General features: G+C 38.8%; 1 protein-coding gene across 7 annotated transcripts in view; it reads right to left on the bottom strand.

Annotated features, from left to right (window-relative positions):
* Positions 1-15,212, bottom strand: part of rnf111 (ring finger protein 111) — a 94,415-nt gene that overhangs the window by 23,879 nt on the left and 55,324 nt on the right. For all 7 annotated transcript variants that reach the window (XM_069911971.1, XM_069911965.1, XM_069911964.1 and 4 more), the window contains one exon: positions 11,781-11,907. In XM_069911971.1, coding sequence (XP_069768072.1) covers positions 11,781-11,907 — 127 coding nt within the window. The remainder of the gene's footprint in view (positions 1-11,780; positions 11,908-15,212) is intronic.

Below are 15,212 nucleotides of genomic sequence, written 5' to 3'. Positions count from 1 at the left end.
CTCAAAGTACTTGCTTGGCAATTGAAAGCAGAACAGGTCTCAAGAATGATTAACACATAAAAACAGATACGAATGTGACTAGTTATAAACCTCAAGAAATTAATGAGGCTTTAAGATAATTTTATTCTAAATTAAACCAATCAGAATCTAAAGGAGACGTTAATAAAATAAAAGAATTCTTATCGCAAATAGGACTTCAAAGGTTAGAACAAGTAGAATTAAATGCTCCTTTTACCCAGGAAAAAGATCAGGGAAGCATCAAGTTCATTGCAAAGTAATAAATCTCCTGAAGCAGATGGCTTCCCATCTGAATTTTATAAAGAATTCAAAGATTTGTTGATTTCTTTATTTATGGAGGTATTAGATCAGGTGTCTGAAACATGTACTCTCCCGGAAACATTTTCAATGTCAATTATTACTGCGATACCAAAAAAAGATAGGGATTCATTGAAACCATCATCTTATAGACCTATTTCATTATTAAATTCAGATTACAAGATTATTGCAAAAGCCTTGGCAAATAGATTGGCAAAATTTCTGCTGAAACTGATGAATATAGATCATACAGGCTTTGTGAAAAAGGCAATCTGTGGATAATGTAAGCAGACTAATTAGCATAATACATCTGGCACAAAAGAGAGGTGTTCTGAGTGTTGCTATGGCATTATATGCAAGAAAAGCATTTGATAGACTAGATTGGGACTTTTTATTTAAAGTGTTGGAAAGGTTTGGATTAGGTCAAATTTTTATAAATTGGATCAAGGTATTATATAATGAACCAAAAGCTAAAGTGGTTCCTAATGCTCAAATATCTGCAATAATGGAAAGATGTTGGTCTGATTGGTGTATGGATAGTATGACATCAATTATAAATGCAAGATATGGATAAGTTCAATATAATTTCCTACACCAATTATACATCACACCACAGAAGTTTCATAGATCAAAATTTGAAATATCAGAGACGTGTTTTAGATGTGGGACAGAAATAGGAATGTTTTTACATGCTATGTGGTCGTGTGTGAAGGTAAGACCTTTTTAGCTGGATATTACCGAAATATTAACAAGGATAACAGGGGTGGCCTTCATGGGCAACCCAGAGCTTTATCCTTTTGGTAATTTTATTGAGAAAAAAAAAAGCAATAAATTAACTAAACTCCAAATTTCAAATTTGTTAAAATAGCCTTAGCAGTGGCTAAGAAATGTAGTGTGATTATTTGGAAATTCAACTATCTTCTATATACAGCACAATAGACTGCTGAGATGAATAGCTGCATAACTATGGAAAAAAAATTACATACAATGTAAAGTACAAATATGACATATTTATTAAGATATGGCAGCTATATTTGGATCATATAGGGACCCAAATATAACTACAACAATAAAAAGGAGAATAATACTTGCTGCTATAGTATGAATACATGTGACTTCCCATATAGAATTTTTTACAGTCAACATAAATGTGAGCCCTGATAGTGTGCGGATTTATATTACAAAAAGGGGGGAGGCAATGTTTTGTTTTGGTGGTTTTTTTGTAAGAAAAAGTTTTATATATATTTTGATATTGGAGAGTTTACTATATATATTTATGGAAAAAAACGAATGCTCAAATTTCTACATTCTTTCAGCTGTCAAGATCCAGCAGGTAAGGATGTCCATTATCTCCAGCTCTATTTATTTTAGCTACAGAACCTGTTGCAGAAGTAATTCATCAAGATCCAAACATCAAGGGATTTAGTAAAATTAATTTAATTGTTGATGTTTTTATATATTTGACAGAGCCAGTATCTTCATTACAGAAACTGTACCCAAGATTGAAAGATTATGGGAAAGTTTTGGGTTATAAAAAAATTGGGATAAGAGTGAAATTATGCCTCTTCCAAGAGGAGATTATACTCAATGTCAAAGAGACACCCCATTTAAATGGCCAGAAAAAAGGGATAAAATACTTAGGGATACGTACTTATAATGAATTTAAAAAATTATACAAAATGAATTATTTACCTTTACTTAAATAGATTGAATAAGATTTAAGTAGATGGACAGCCTTATCTATAACTCTAGTGGGAAGAGTCAATTGTATTAAAATGAATATATTTCCAAGCATACAATATTTCTGTCAATCACTGCCCATACCACTATTTCAGAGGTTCTTTCAAGTGTTAAATAAATACCAGAAGATTTCTTTGGAAGGGTAAGATGTTGAGGGTCTCTATAGGAAAACTAACCTGGAAATATGATTCGGATGTTTATGACTCCCTAATTTTAAAATTATAATTTTAAAATCCTAAATAGAATAATACCTAGTGTCGCCGAGAATATTCTCCCAGAATCACAGTGCGGCTTTCGTGCAAACAGAGGAACTACTGACATGGTCTTTGCCCTCAGACAGCTCCAAGAAAAGTGCAGAGAACAAAACAAAGGACTCTACATTACCTTTGTTGACCTCACCAAAGCCTTTGACACCGTGAGCAGGAAAGGGCTTTGGCAAATACTAGAGCGCATCGGATGCCCCCCCAAAGTTCCTCAACATGATTATCCAACTGCACGAAAACCAACAAGGTCGGGTCAGATACAGCAATGAGCTCTCTGAACCCTTCTCCATTAACAATGGCGTGAAGCAAGGCTGTGTTCTCTTCAGCATGATGCTGAACCAAGCCATGAAAGACCTCAACAATGAAGACGCTGATTACATCCGGTACCGCACGGATGGCAGTCTCTTCAATCTGAGGCGCCTGCAAGCTCACACCAAGACACAAGAGAAACTTGTCCGTGAACTACTCTTTGCAGACGATGCCGCTTTAGTTGCCCATTCAGAGCCAGCTCTTCAGCGCTTGACATCCTGTTTTGCGGAAACTGCCAAAATGTTTGGCCTGGAAGTCAGCCTGAAGAAAACTGAAGTCCTCCATCAGCCAGCTCCCCACCATGACTACCAGCCCCCCCCACATCTCCATCGGGCACACAAAACTCAAAACGGTCAACCAGTTTACCTATCTTGGCTGCACCATTTCATCAGATGCAAGGATCGACAACGAGATAGATAACAGACTCGCCAAGGCAAATAGCGCCTTTGGAAGACTACACAAAAGAGTATGGAAAAACAACCAACTGAAAAACCTCACAAAGATAAGCGTATACAGAGCCGTTGTCATACCCACACTCCTGTTCGGCTCCGAATCATGGGTCCTCTACCGGCATCACCTACGGCTCCTAGAACGCTTCCACCAGCGTTGTCTCCGCTCCATCCTCAACATTCATTGGAGCGCTTTCATCACTAACGTCGAAGTACTCGAGATGGCAGAGGTCGACAGCATCGAGTCCACGCTGCTGAAGATCCAGCTGCGCTGGGTGGGTCACGTCTCCAAAATGGAGGACCATCGCCTTCCCAAGATCGTGTTATATGGCGAGCTCTCCACTGGCCACCGTGACAGAGGTGCACCAAAGAAAAGGTACAAGGACTGCCTAAAGAAATCTCTTGGTGCCTGCCACATTGACCACCGCCAGTGGGCTGATATCGCCTCAAACCGTGCATCTTTGCGCCTCACAGTTTGGCGGGCAGCAACCTCCTTTGAAGAAGACCGCAGAGCCCACCTCACTGACAAAAGGCAAAGGAGGAAAAACCCAACACCCAACCCCAACCAACCAATTTTCCCCTGCAACCGCTGCAACCGTGTCTGCCTGTCCCGCATCGGACTTGTCAGCCACCAACGAGCCTGCAGCTGACGTGGACATTTTACCCCCTCCATAAATCTTCGTCCGCGAAGCCAAGCCAAAAAGAAATTTTAAAAATTACTATCGAGGAGCACAGATGATGTTCCTTACCTTCTTTTTTGAGGAAGGAGATAAAACTGTATGGGTGAAAATAGAATTGGATAAAATAGGGGAGAATGGCAGAGGATTTTATATATAAATAGGATTTGAATTTAATAACTGGTGAGAGAGAAACCCCTTTGTTAAAACATTTATTAAATATTTGGTATAAAATAAATAGAGATATTGGAATAAGGTGGGGGGGGGGGTTATCTTGTAAAACTTCCGACTCATAACAGGCTTATACCACATAAAATGGGCAATCAAATTTTCAAAATCTGGTCCTGTAAGGGGATTGTAGTAGCATACACATGGAGACATGGATCGGCCCGCAAAATGGCCGACAAACTCCGTAACCGCGCAGGGGTGACACCAGACGTCGTCCCAAGTGACCTCCGCATGGCGGGAACATGGGGAACTCTGGCAGGAACACTGGCCAATCCCAGGCTGGCACTCTGATGACACGGGGCCGTGAAGTCAGCATCTGGGGCCCATACAAGCTCGGCGGCCAGAGCAATAAACCAGTCTCATTTTCCAAGGCTTTGGTGTGCATGTTCTTTTTTTTGAATATTTTATTTATAGTTTTTCAGGTTTCGACACGGTAACATACAGCTTGGCAGCAATAATCATTACAAGTCGACATCAATTACCACTTATCCCTGTCATGTTGATACAAATTTACAAACAGGTCCAAACCTAATACCCCATGCATGTTGTTCTTCTCCACGCTCACGTAGCGTGAATGCTACGGGATCAGGTATACTGAAGATTGATATGAGCAAGGACAATTGATGTCATTTGAGCAATTAAAAAATAAATATGGAATTCATAATAACACAATCTTCTGTTATTTTCCAATAAGAGCATATCTAAGGGATAAACTGGCCCCAACCTGTTTTTAATCAAACCCTTGGAAAAGATTATCTATAATTCAAGACACAAGTATAGCATTCTTTTACAATTTTGGCAACTATATTTAAAAAATTCAGGCATAGATCTTTAGCTGTGTTCTTCCCAACCCTCAAGACCAGCATTGATCTTCTCCAAAGAAAATTAAATAGAATATGAATTTGTGATCCGTGGAGCAATCCAACCCATTTTCTCTTTTTCTTTCTTTGCTACCTTCTTATCTTTTTCTATACATTCACTTTTTTTTCCCTTTTGGGGTCATTTTGAGTGGTCGGGGGAATTAAGTTAATACCATCATGAAGTAAATAATGAATATACTTTTATTCTTGTATTTTTAACTTTGTCATCGACTCCATGTTTGGTTAAACGTTTTTAAATAAAATATTTTTAAAAAGATAGTATATTACCATAGCATTCTCTTTCCAAACAGCAAGCTTCAGAAAGATACTTTTCTATTTCAGCTGTTCCAATAACTACACACACAAAAATATAATGAGCTCCACATTCTTTTGTCACAAGATGTTTCTGATAAACATCTTTCAATACTTTCAATCAGTAGTTATTTCCAAAACCAGTAATCCCAAAAAAATCTCAGAGAGTACAACTGAAAGATAGATGCTTCCATGTTTCTTAATCTTTGAATGAAATCAGAATCTGTTGTTTTTATTTTTCAAATAATGTATTTTTTTCTCATGTTTTGCAAATCACGTGCATCAAAATGTACCCATCAAATGCACAGATCCCCTAATGATTATTTGTCCAATAATTTCAGTTAGGCTACTTTTATGTAATGCTTTCGGTATTAATGGTGGGCCTTTCCCAGCAAAATGCCAAGGAAAAATGCAACAGCTGAGCAAATGTGCATTTTCGCTTTGTAACTGAAGGTATTTTGAAGAGCTTGGAGTTGGAAATGTAGCAGAAAGGCAGCTGCTGTTAACCTCTGCCAAAAATGGTAAACTTTCTGCCTGCTCCTGTCATTCACATATTTAATGAATAAAAACAGCTGCCTATTTCACAATTTTTTTTTAAGATAAATCTACAAAGAATAGTCTCTTCACGTGCAGAAAAAACTAGCATGCAATCAGGTTAACAGGTAGGAGGGCTGTAAAGTACAAACATAACAAATATTTTTACCAAAAAACACTTAAATTTAGGAGAAATGAAATGTAAGAGGATATTGAGAGTCTCAAATATCTTGATGAGAATGGCCAGAATTTTCTACTTTTGCTTTGCATTTCTAGCACCTTCAGCATTTATTCCACTCCAATGACTATTCATCATTAGTTCTCTTCCAGCTGTGCCCATCTTAGAGTTCATGATATCCACTTTTATTTTGTTTATTCTTGATCACTTTTATTCCTCCTCTCTTGATAAGCTGTCGACAGAAATTCACTTCCACTGTCAAATATCTTTTTCCTGAACAAATGGCTCTGTCTCCAAATTATTCCATGTGGATTTCAACTGGAATTCTACTTTGATGGTTAGGACCCACACATTATCTTTCAAACAAGTGAGCATTTCATCACCTCCTGGAGATCCAAGCTCCCAAATTATATTATCCTTCCAGAGCTTCCTCCAACCCCATTTCTTCCTTCAGTCCAACCCCTTGTCAGATTTACTGTCTTTTCTGATATTCCCTTCTCCATTTCTGCCCCTCAAATTATTAATTTCTCTCCTTGACTGCATTTTTCTCCCCTTCTACAGTCCCTTCCCACACATTTGTGACATGTCCGATGGCTTCCACCACTTGAACACTTTATCTGCACACTTCCATCCCAAACCAGGAAATCCTGGGGGCTTTTAACTGTTTCCATGAATGGAAGGCAAGAAAGTCCCCTTCTATCACTTTTTCTTGCCAGGAAGAAAGCACTTTTCCTTTGAATGAATTCTCCTTCAATCCACCCACTTTTCACACAAGCCCAAGTTATGAAGTCTCCTTGCTGTATAAGTGGATAGACTTTACACTTCAATTAGTTTTTGTTTAGGTTGATCCATCATGCATTTGTACAGAATTTAAAAATTCTGCACCTTTTTGGCAATTGCCGCCCGACCCACACTTTCAGCTCATCCATATTTTTTTTTAATTAAAATTTAATTTAGATGTGCAGCACAGTAATTGGCCGTGGCACCCAAATATACCCATGTGACCATTAAACCTGTACCCTATTAAACCTGTACATCTTTGGAATGTGGGAGGGAACTGGAGAAACGCACACAGAACCAGGAGAACGTACCAACTCCTTACCAACAGCACCAGATTCAAACCTGGGTCGCTGGCACTCTAACAGCGTTGAGCCAACTGCAACACCAACCGTGCTACTCATGAACCTTTCTTTTGGTTATATCTGGCTCAGGATAGGTTTGCAACCAATCACCGCAAGGCCATAGATTCCCACAGCTATCTAGACTGCTGCTCCTTCCACATGCACAAGGACAGTATTCCATACTCTCAATTTCTTCCAACATATCTGCTCCCATTATATCATTTTCCACATCTGCACCTTTAAGATGCTCCAATGAGACCCAATGTAATCTCATGTAATCCCAAGCAACTGCATCTCATCTTCTGCCTTGGTACTTTGCAGCTCTCAGGACCTCACACAAACATGACATGTCCAGTTTACCTCTGCATCGCAGCGGTTTGGGCAATGGAAATTCACCCTTCTGGGAATCATAAATCACTACCAGTATATTTGAATTATGGAACAAAAAATGTACTCATGGAATTTAAGTGGAAAAAAAACAAAGACAAAATGCAAAGCTTAAAAAAAAATAGTAAAATTTGTCCAGAGTTTGCATACGGAAAATCCTGATACAGTCAGATTCTAGGAAAGCGATCAAACATGGTACTGGACTGTAATTATCCACTTCTCCACAGATGCTGCTATGCCTTTGATTCAGCTTTGTTTCACTCATTTTTAAAGTAATTATTACCATGACAACCTTGGCTACACCATACTGCAGACATTTCCTCTGGTCTCTCTACCCCACCAACTCTGCAACTTTAAATTTTTTTTTCAATTTTCTAATTCCGATCGAGGATTCTTGTCATGAAATATTTTTTTTAAAATTTATTTTAGATGTCACAATATAACATATCTCTAACAATATCTACACAAACTCAGTACGTATATATACATAGTGACATTTTCTCCCCAACCCCCCCTTCCACCCCCAAATAACTATAGAAAGAAAACAGAATGAAGAGAAAAAATAAAGACAAGGAGTGTGTCATCTAAATATTGTGATTCACGTTTTCTTTACGTATAACATGTCTTGTTAAGAGTTGGAGGCCTGAAGTCGGCGGTTACTAATAAACTTTACATATGGGTCCCAGATTTGTTCATATTGAGCATAATTATCCCTAAAATTATAAGTAATTTTCTCTGATGGAATACATTTATTCATTTCTATATGCCACCACTGTATTCTCAGAGGTGTTTCCATTTTCCAAGTTATCATTATGAATTTTTTTGCTGCCGCTAATGTAATCTTGATAAATCGCTTTTGAAATCTATTTAAATTTAGCTTTAAATTTTATCTTTATTGCCTAACAGAAAAATTTTGGGGTCTTGTGGTATCATTTTTTTGTTATTTAATTTAATATTGAATTTAAGTCCTTCAAAAGGGTTTCACTTTTCCACAGGTCCAAATTGAATGTACCATCTCACCAATTTCTTGTTTACAGCAGAAGTATTTGTCAGATAATGTCAGGCTCCATTCTTTTAATTTATGAGGTGATAATCTATGAAGCCAATTATATTGTATCATTCGATACCAAACATTTATTGTATTTGTCATGGTATCCATACATAATTCCTTCCAAGTTTCATTACTTATTTGTATGTTTAAATCATTTTCCCAATAGTGTTGGGTCCATATATTGCCTCATCTTTTCCTTTATTTTGTAATTTGATATACATATTTGTAATAAACTTTTTAATGATCATAGTGTCCATGATATATTCAAAACAACTACCTTCTGGCAACCTTAGATCATTTCCCAGCTTTCCTTTCGAAAATGAGTTTAATTGCTACATGAAAATATTGAACCATACGATATTGCATATTTATCTTTTAGCTGTTCGAATGTCAGTAGGTATTGCCCAGAAATCAGTTTTTTATTCCTGTAATTCCTTTTCTTGACCATTCCTTAAAATATATATTATTCATTTGTTTTAGCAACATATTTGGTATTTGATAGTTTATCATCTTTCGCTGCATATTTTTAATATATGGTGTAGTATTGATAGACTATTATTGTTGCACTAATTGCTCATTCCACTTATAGAGTATATGTTCACTTCCAATTTCATGTATTGCATCAGTTTATATAGTTCCATCCTAAGCCAAGCCAGCTTTTTTCCTACCTGATAAAAATCCGACAAGGATCTTAATTGGACTGCCCTATAGTAATTTTTAAGATTTGGCAACTGCAACCCCCTTGATTATATGTCCATGTTAGCTTTTCCAAGGCTATTCTTGGTTTCTTACCTTTCCATAAGAATTTTCTTATTAATTTATTCAAATTGTTAAAAAATTCTCCGGTATAGGTAACATTTGAAGTATTATAACCGTGGAAATATATTCATTTTGATGTAGTTTACTCTGTCTATTATCGGCAAATCTGTCCATTTCTAAAAGCCCTCTTGTATTTTTTTCATCAATGGCTGATAATAATTTAAATCATTTCTTTAAGTTAAATTATCTATTCTGATGCCTAAATAACGTATTACCTGTATCTGCTATTTAAACGGAGATTTATTTATTTAAACACATTGTGTATAGTCTGTTGTTTCATTGGCATCACTTCACTTTTATCAGTGTTAGTTTTATACCCTAAAATCACCCCATATTCTTTCAATTTGGTATGTAACCTCGTTATTGATTCTTTGGGATGTGTTAAGTATATTGTCTACAAATAAGCTAATTTTAAATTCTTCCTCTTTAATTTTTATTCCTTTTATCATTCTGTCTGTTCTTATCAATTCTACCAATGGTTCTATTGCCACACCAAAAAGGGAAGGTGATAGTGCTGACCTACTCCATTTGAAATAATCTGAAATATATCCATTAATTAACAATCTTGCTTTAGGGTTATTATATAGTGCTTTAATCCAATTAATACATTTTTCTGGTAATTTAAATTTTTGTAGTACTTTGAACAGGAAGTTCCATTCCAGCCTATCAAAGCCCTCCTCTGCATCTAGACCTACTGACACTGTTGGTTCTTTATTTACTTATGCCATATGTATCAGATTAATATATTTACATACAATATCTGCTGCCTTTCTATTCTTAACAAATCCCGTCTGATGTGATTTCACCATCTGTGGTAAAAAATTTGCTAATCTATTTGCTAGTAATTTTGCGATTAATTTATAGTCAGTATTTAATAAGGAAATAGGTCTGTATGAAGATGGTGACAAAGGGTCTTCTGTTTTTGGAATTACTAATATTATTGCCATTTTACAAGATTCATCTAGATTCTGAGTTTCTTCTACCCATTTTATTACGTTTAGAAAGGGCGGAATTAGTAAGTTATTAAAAGTTTTGAAAAAATTCTGTTGAGAATCAATCTTCACCTGGTGCTTTATTATTTGGTAAAGTCATTAATGTATCATAACCTTCTATAACAGTCAGGGGATTTGTTAATTTACATTGTTCTGATATAACTTAATATTCAACAAAAATTTATCTATTTCCGTATTCTTATCTTAATCATTAATTTCTTGTGGTTTATATGAAATCTAATTATTTCCCTTCCTTGTTGCTACAATAGTTCTTGTTGCTTGCTCCGTTTTCAACTGCCAAGCCAAAATTGAGTTTTCTCTCCTAATTCATAATATCTTCATTTGGTTTTCATTGTTTTTTTCCACTTGATATATTTGTAGCACTTCATATTTCAATTGTTTTCTCCCTCAATTGTCTTTTTTGCCGTATCTTCTCCTTTCATTAAATCTTTCTTTAGACTTACTATATCTTTTTCCAATTGTTCTATTTCTTGGCAATGCTACTTTTTAATTTTGGTTGTATGACTTATTATTTGCCCTCCAATAAAGGCATCACATTCCATAATATAAATTTATTTATCTGATAGAGAGTTAGCATACATATCAAAATATATTTTAATTTGCTGTATTATGAATTCCTGAAAATCTTGCCTTTTTAGCAGCATGGGATGAAATCTCCATCTATATCCTTTAGTTGGAGTATCCTCCGGTGAAATTGTTAGCCATAAGGGAGAATAATCTGATAACAGTCTTGCTTTATATTCAACATTTTGAACTTTGGCAGACAGTAAAAACATATCAATCCTGGAGTAAGTCTAATGTCTGTTAGAGTAGTATGAATAATTTCTGTCTTTTGGGTGTTGATTCCTCCATATGTCCATTATTTTCATATCTTGCATTGAAATTAATGTAAATTTAGCTGGTTTTTTTTGTTAATTTCCACAGATTTATCTAATAGCGGGTCAAAGCTGAAATTAAAATCTTCACCCAGTAAGATATGCCCTTGTATATACGATAATTGTAAAAAAAAAATCTTGCATACACTCCTGATTGTCTTCGCTAGGCATATAGATTGAACAAGTTCCAGGATTCAGAGTAAATCTGGCATTCTGTCATAACGTATCTCCCAGCTGGGTCTGTAACTACTTTTTCTAATTTAATAGGCAAATTTTCATTAATTAAAATAGCTACATCCCTAGCCTTCAAGTTGTAAGATGACACTAACACATGACCTACCCAATCTCTCTTCAATTTAAGATGTTCTACTTCTGTTAAATGTATTTCCTGTATAAATGCGACATTTTTTTTCCTTTTTTTAGCGATGTCAATAACCTTTTTCTTTTAATTTGTATTCCATTAATATTAATAGTCATAAATTTAAGCATATTCATTCTGTTAGCCCAGCTTCCTCTACATACCACCCTCTCAGATCTTCCAACCACACTCTTGAAAGTTACTATATGTGATGACACAAACACCATGGAAAAAAATTAAAAACCACAAGAAGAATCGTCCCACAAATCAGCATTCACCAGTTCAGCTCACCTGCAATTGTCCCCAACAGTGACGATCTCCACTTCACTGTCTGTTGAGGTAACATTGATTTCTTCATTGGCGGTAACCTGGGGAGCTGAGGTGGCCTCGATCACCACAACATCCTCATCAATATTTCCTGGAAACAGCATATAATTTAATTAGTAATAAATCCAGCATGCATACTAAGTCTTTAAAATTTCAGTTACACCCAATGTGACCTACATTCACAGAGGTATCACAGGTAAGATTGTCTCATTTTTAATCATCTACTTTTAATATAGTTTTTAAATGCTCAACTCAAAACAAAAATGTTCACCAACTCTTTTGTCGAATGAATTAAATATTTTCCACAATCAAATTCAAAATGTTATACATGAAACTGAGCTCTTGTAATTGACAGACATAACCATTTTGCCTGCATCCATACATTTAACAAACCAAGTGGTGAATGAAAATTCATACTGGTAGTTCCACAATGTGCTATTTATTGAGCTCCTTCCCTCTGTCTGCTCCAACAGCGAGGATCTCCCAGTGGCCAGCCACTTTTAATTCCACATCTCATTCCTACACTGATGTTTGTCTATGGCCTCATGTGCTGCCAGGATGAGGCCACATGCATGTTGAAGGAGTAACACCTTATATTCTGTGTGGCACTCTTCAACCAGATGGCATCAATATCAACTCCAATTTTCAGTAATCCCTTCCTCTTTCTCTTTATTCTCCCCTCCTCACTGCTCATTTTTCCTCATCCCTGACTCCTTTCCTTCTCTTACCTCTGCCTCCTATTAGAGACCATTTTTCTAAGAACCTCTACCTCCTCCATCACCCCTAAACTATCCTTTGGCATTCACCCACCATCTGTAAGCCTGTGTCCCACTTTCTTGGCATCCCTGATGAAGGGCTCAGGCCCAAAATATCAACTTCTAATGCTGACCATGAATGAGTTCCTCCAGCATTTTTGTGTCGTGTTATAGTTCAACAATGAACACCGCAAAAATCTCAACCGAGTTTCACCTCTGGCTAATGGAAACACGTGATTTCAGTGATCAGGAAAATAAAAATAAAAACATTTGAAACACATTGAAAAGGTTCTTCAGAACATAAATGGCCAAGATTTCATGTTCACAGCTCAAAATATTAATATGTTTTTTATTTAATATCTATGATGTAAATCTATATCTGTATGTTAAAGAGAAACCTTATTTGTGGACTTTGTTTACAGATAGTAAAGTCAGTTTCAAATATATTCTACTAAAACTTCTATCAACAATGTGCACATTCTAGTTATAGATTTGAAAGGTATTAGAGTTCAGAATATAGTACTAATAATATATTTTATGAAACCTGCACAAAATGATAATCTGATGGCTCTACTGAGATGAAATGAAATGAAAACTTAATTGCAGAAATTGGAATAGCATTTTCCAAGAAACACGTGGGTGCATTTGAGAGGGGATATGGAAAGCATTAGGCAGCATACCCAATAACTGAACAATAAAATGCTTCATTCTTAACTATTAACGCACATCTGACATTTGTGACAATATCCACAATATATTGGCACAGCTCTAAAATTTGCTCCTGTTAGACATCTGAAGCATAGGAATCTTCAGATGAAGTGGAAGCATGCCAAACTATATAAAAAAGAAGCAAGGTCTAGCAATTTGTAATGCATTACTTGAGCCATTTCAGTCGCCGCAAAGGGTTGCAGACTGTGGGGAGCAGCAGAAGAGAGCAAGGCTCCAAAAAAAAAACAAAACAGGGAGAATACCTTCCATTCAGAAGGATGAAGTAGAGGTGACAATCCGACAGGACGGTAACCATGTCAGCAGACTAGCAGGTGGCTCATCGGCTGAAGGACCTATGCAGGCTGTGGGCATTGTGGTCAAGGGACCCTCGCAGAATGCAGGCTGCTACGCGCTAGCTCATGGGGACCAGGCATCGGAGCCAAAATTCAAGAGGGCAAGAAGGGGTCCTGAAGGTCCATGGGTGCTGAATGTGTCAGAGGTTTGAACTTGGAGCTTGGGTTCTGATGAATCGAACAGGAGTCTGTGCGTTGAAGAGGCTGCAGGAGAGCTGGAGGCAAATCCTCGGACACTCAGTAGGCCCTTTCATGCAAAGTAAAAGCTCAATTGTAAAGGCAGAGGTTCTCCGCCTTACGTCAGGAGACTTACTTTCTTGATGTGCCTGATCCAAAGTGCCAACTGCGATCCCTCTCGGGGAAGAATAATCGGCGGAGCACTGCGCGCTGCCACCCAACATAAATGTACAGCCACTGCAAGCGGCTGGTTAGGGGCGGGCTGATGATGCCGTCAGCCCATGACCCATTACTCCTCTCCCTCCTTGACCCCAACAAGGCAGAGAGGTCAACAGGACCTGCCAGGGAATGGAGGGCTGGCAGGAGCTGTCAGGCAGCAGGGACCAACAGGGGGTGGTCAGTGCTGGCTGTGACAACCTCACCGGGCTGCTTCAGCCTTCAGGGCCGGTCTCTGCAGCTCAAAACTGTTCTGGGGTTCCTGCTGCGTTGGGTATTATGGGTAGGGAAGACGGCCATTGCTCTGCCACATATTTATGACGGTGGAGCTATGGCACCAGTCCCCCCCCCCCACCCCAAAATCGGGCTCTGGAGGGCGCTATGAGGTGCTGCTCCACATGAATGAGGCTCAGGGCTGCTCCATGAAAATTTTATGTTTTCCCTCCGCGCTTGTAGCTGGCCTTCAGGTGGAGGCCTGGCATGAAAGGGCCTATTGACTCTGAAGGGACCCTTGATTCTCCTCCTCTCATACTATGGAGGGCCAAATGACCCACTTGTAAAGCCGCATATTTTGGCAAAATGCAGCTGTGGGAAGGCCACGTGAATATGCAGGAGGCACCTGCAAGGCGAGTTTGGTAACCCTCCTCCGAGAGGGATAATCCCCGCAGCACAGTGGCCTCCCCAGCCATCTGAATGCCGCCCGCCCCAGTCCCCACACTGTCGGGCGGCCGGCGCGGGCTGTCCCCACATTTCAGGAGTGGGGAGAAGGGGGCTGGAGCGGCCAGTGGGGGAGAAGGGGCTGGAGCGGCCAGTGGGGGAGAAGGGGCTGGAGCGGCCAGTGGGGGAGAAGGGGCTGGAGCGGCGTGGGGGAGAAGGGGCTGGAGCGGCCAGTGGGGGAGAAGGGGCTGGAGCGGCCAGTGGGGGAGAAGGGGCTGGAGCGGCCAGTGGGGGAGAAGGGGCTGGAGCGGCCAGTGGGGGAGAAGGGGCTGGAGCGGCCAGTGGGGGAGAAGGGGCTGGAGCGGCCAGTGGGGGAGAAGGGGCTGGAGCGGCCAGTGGGGGAGAAGGGGCTGGAGCGGCCAGTGGGGGAGAAGGGGCTGGAGCGGCCAGTGGGGGAGAAGGGGCTGGAGCGGCCAGTGGGGGAGAAGGGGCTGGAGCGGCCAGTGGGGGAGAAGGGGCTGGAGCGGCCA

The sequence above is a fragment of the Narcine bancroftii genome, chromosome 14 (assembly GCF_036971445.1).
Source record: "Narcine bancroftii isolate sNarBan1 chromosome 14, sNarBan1.hap1, whole genome shotgun sequence".
Taxonomy (NCBI): Eukaryota; Metazoa; Chordata; class Chondrichthyes; order Torpediniformes; family Narcinidae; genus Narcine; species Narcine bancroftii.
The sequence above is the reverse complement of the archived record's forward strand: the minus strand, read 5'-3'. Positions and strand labels throughout refer to the sequence as shown.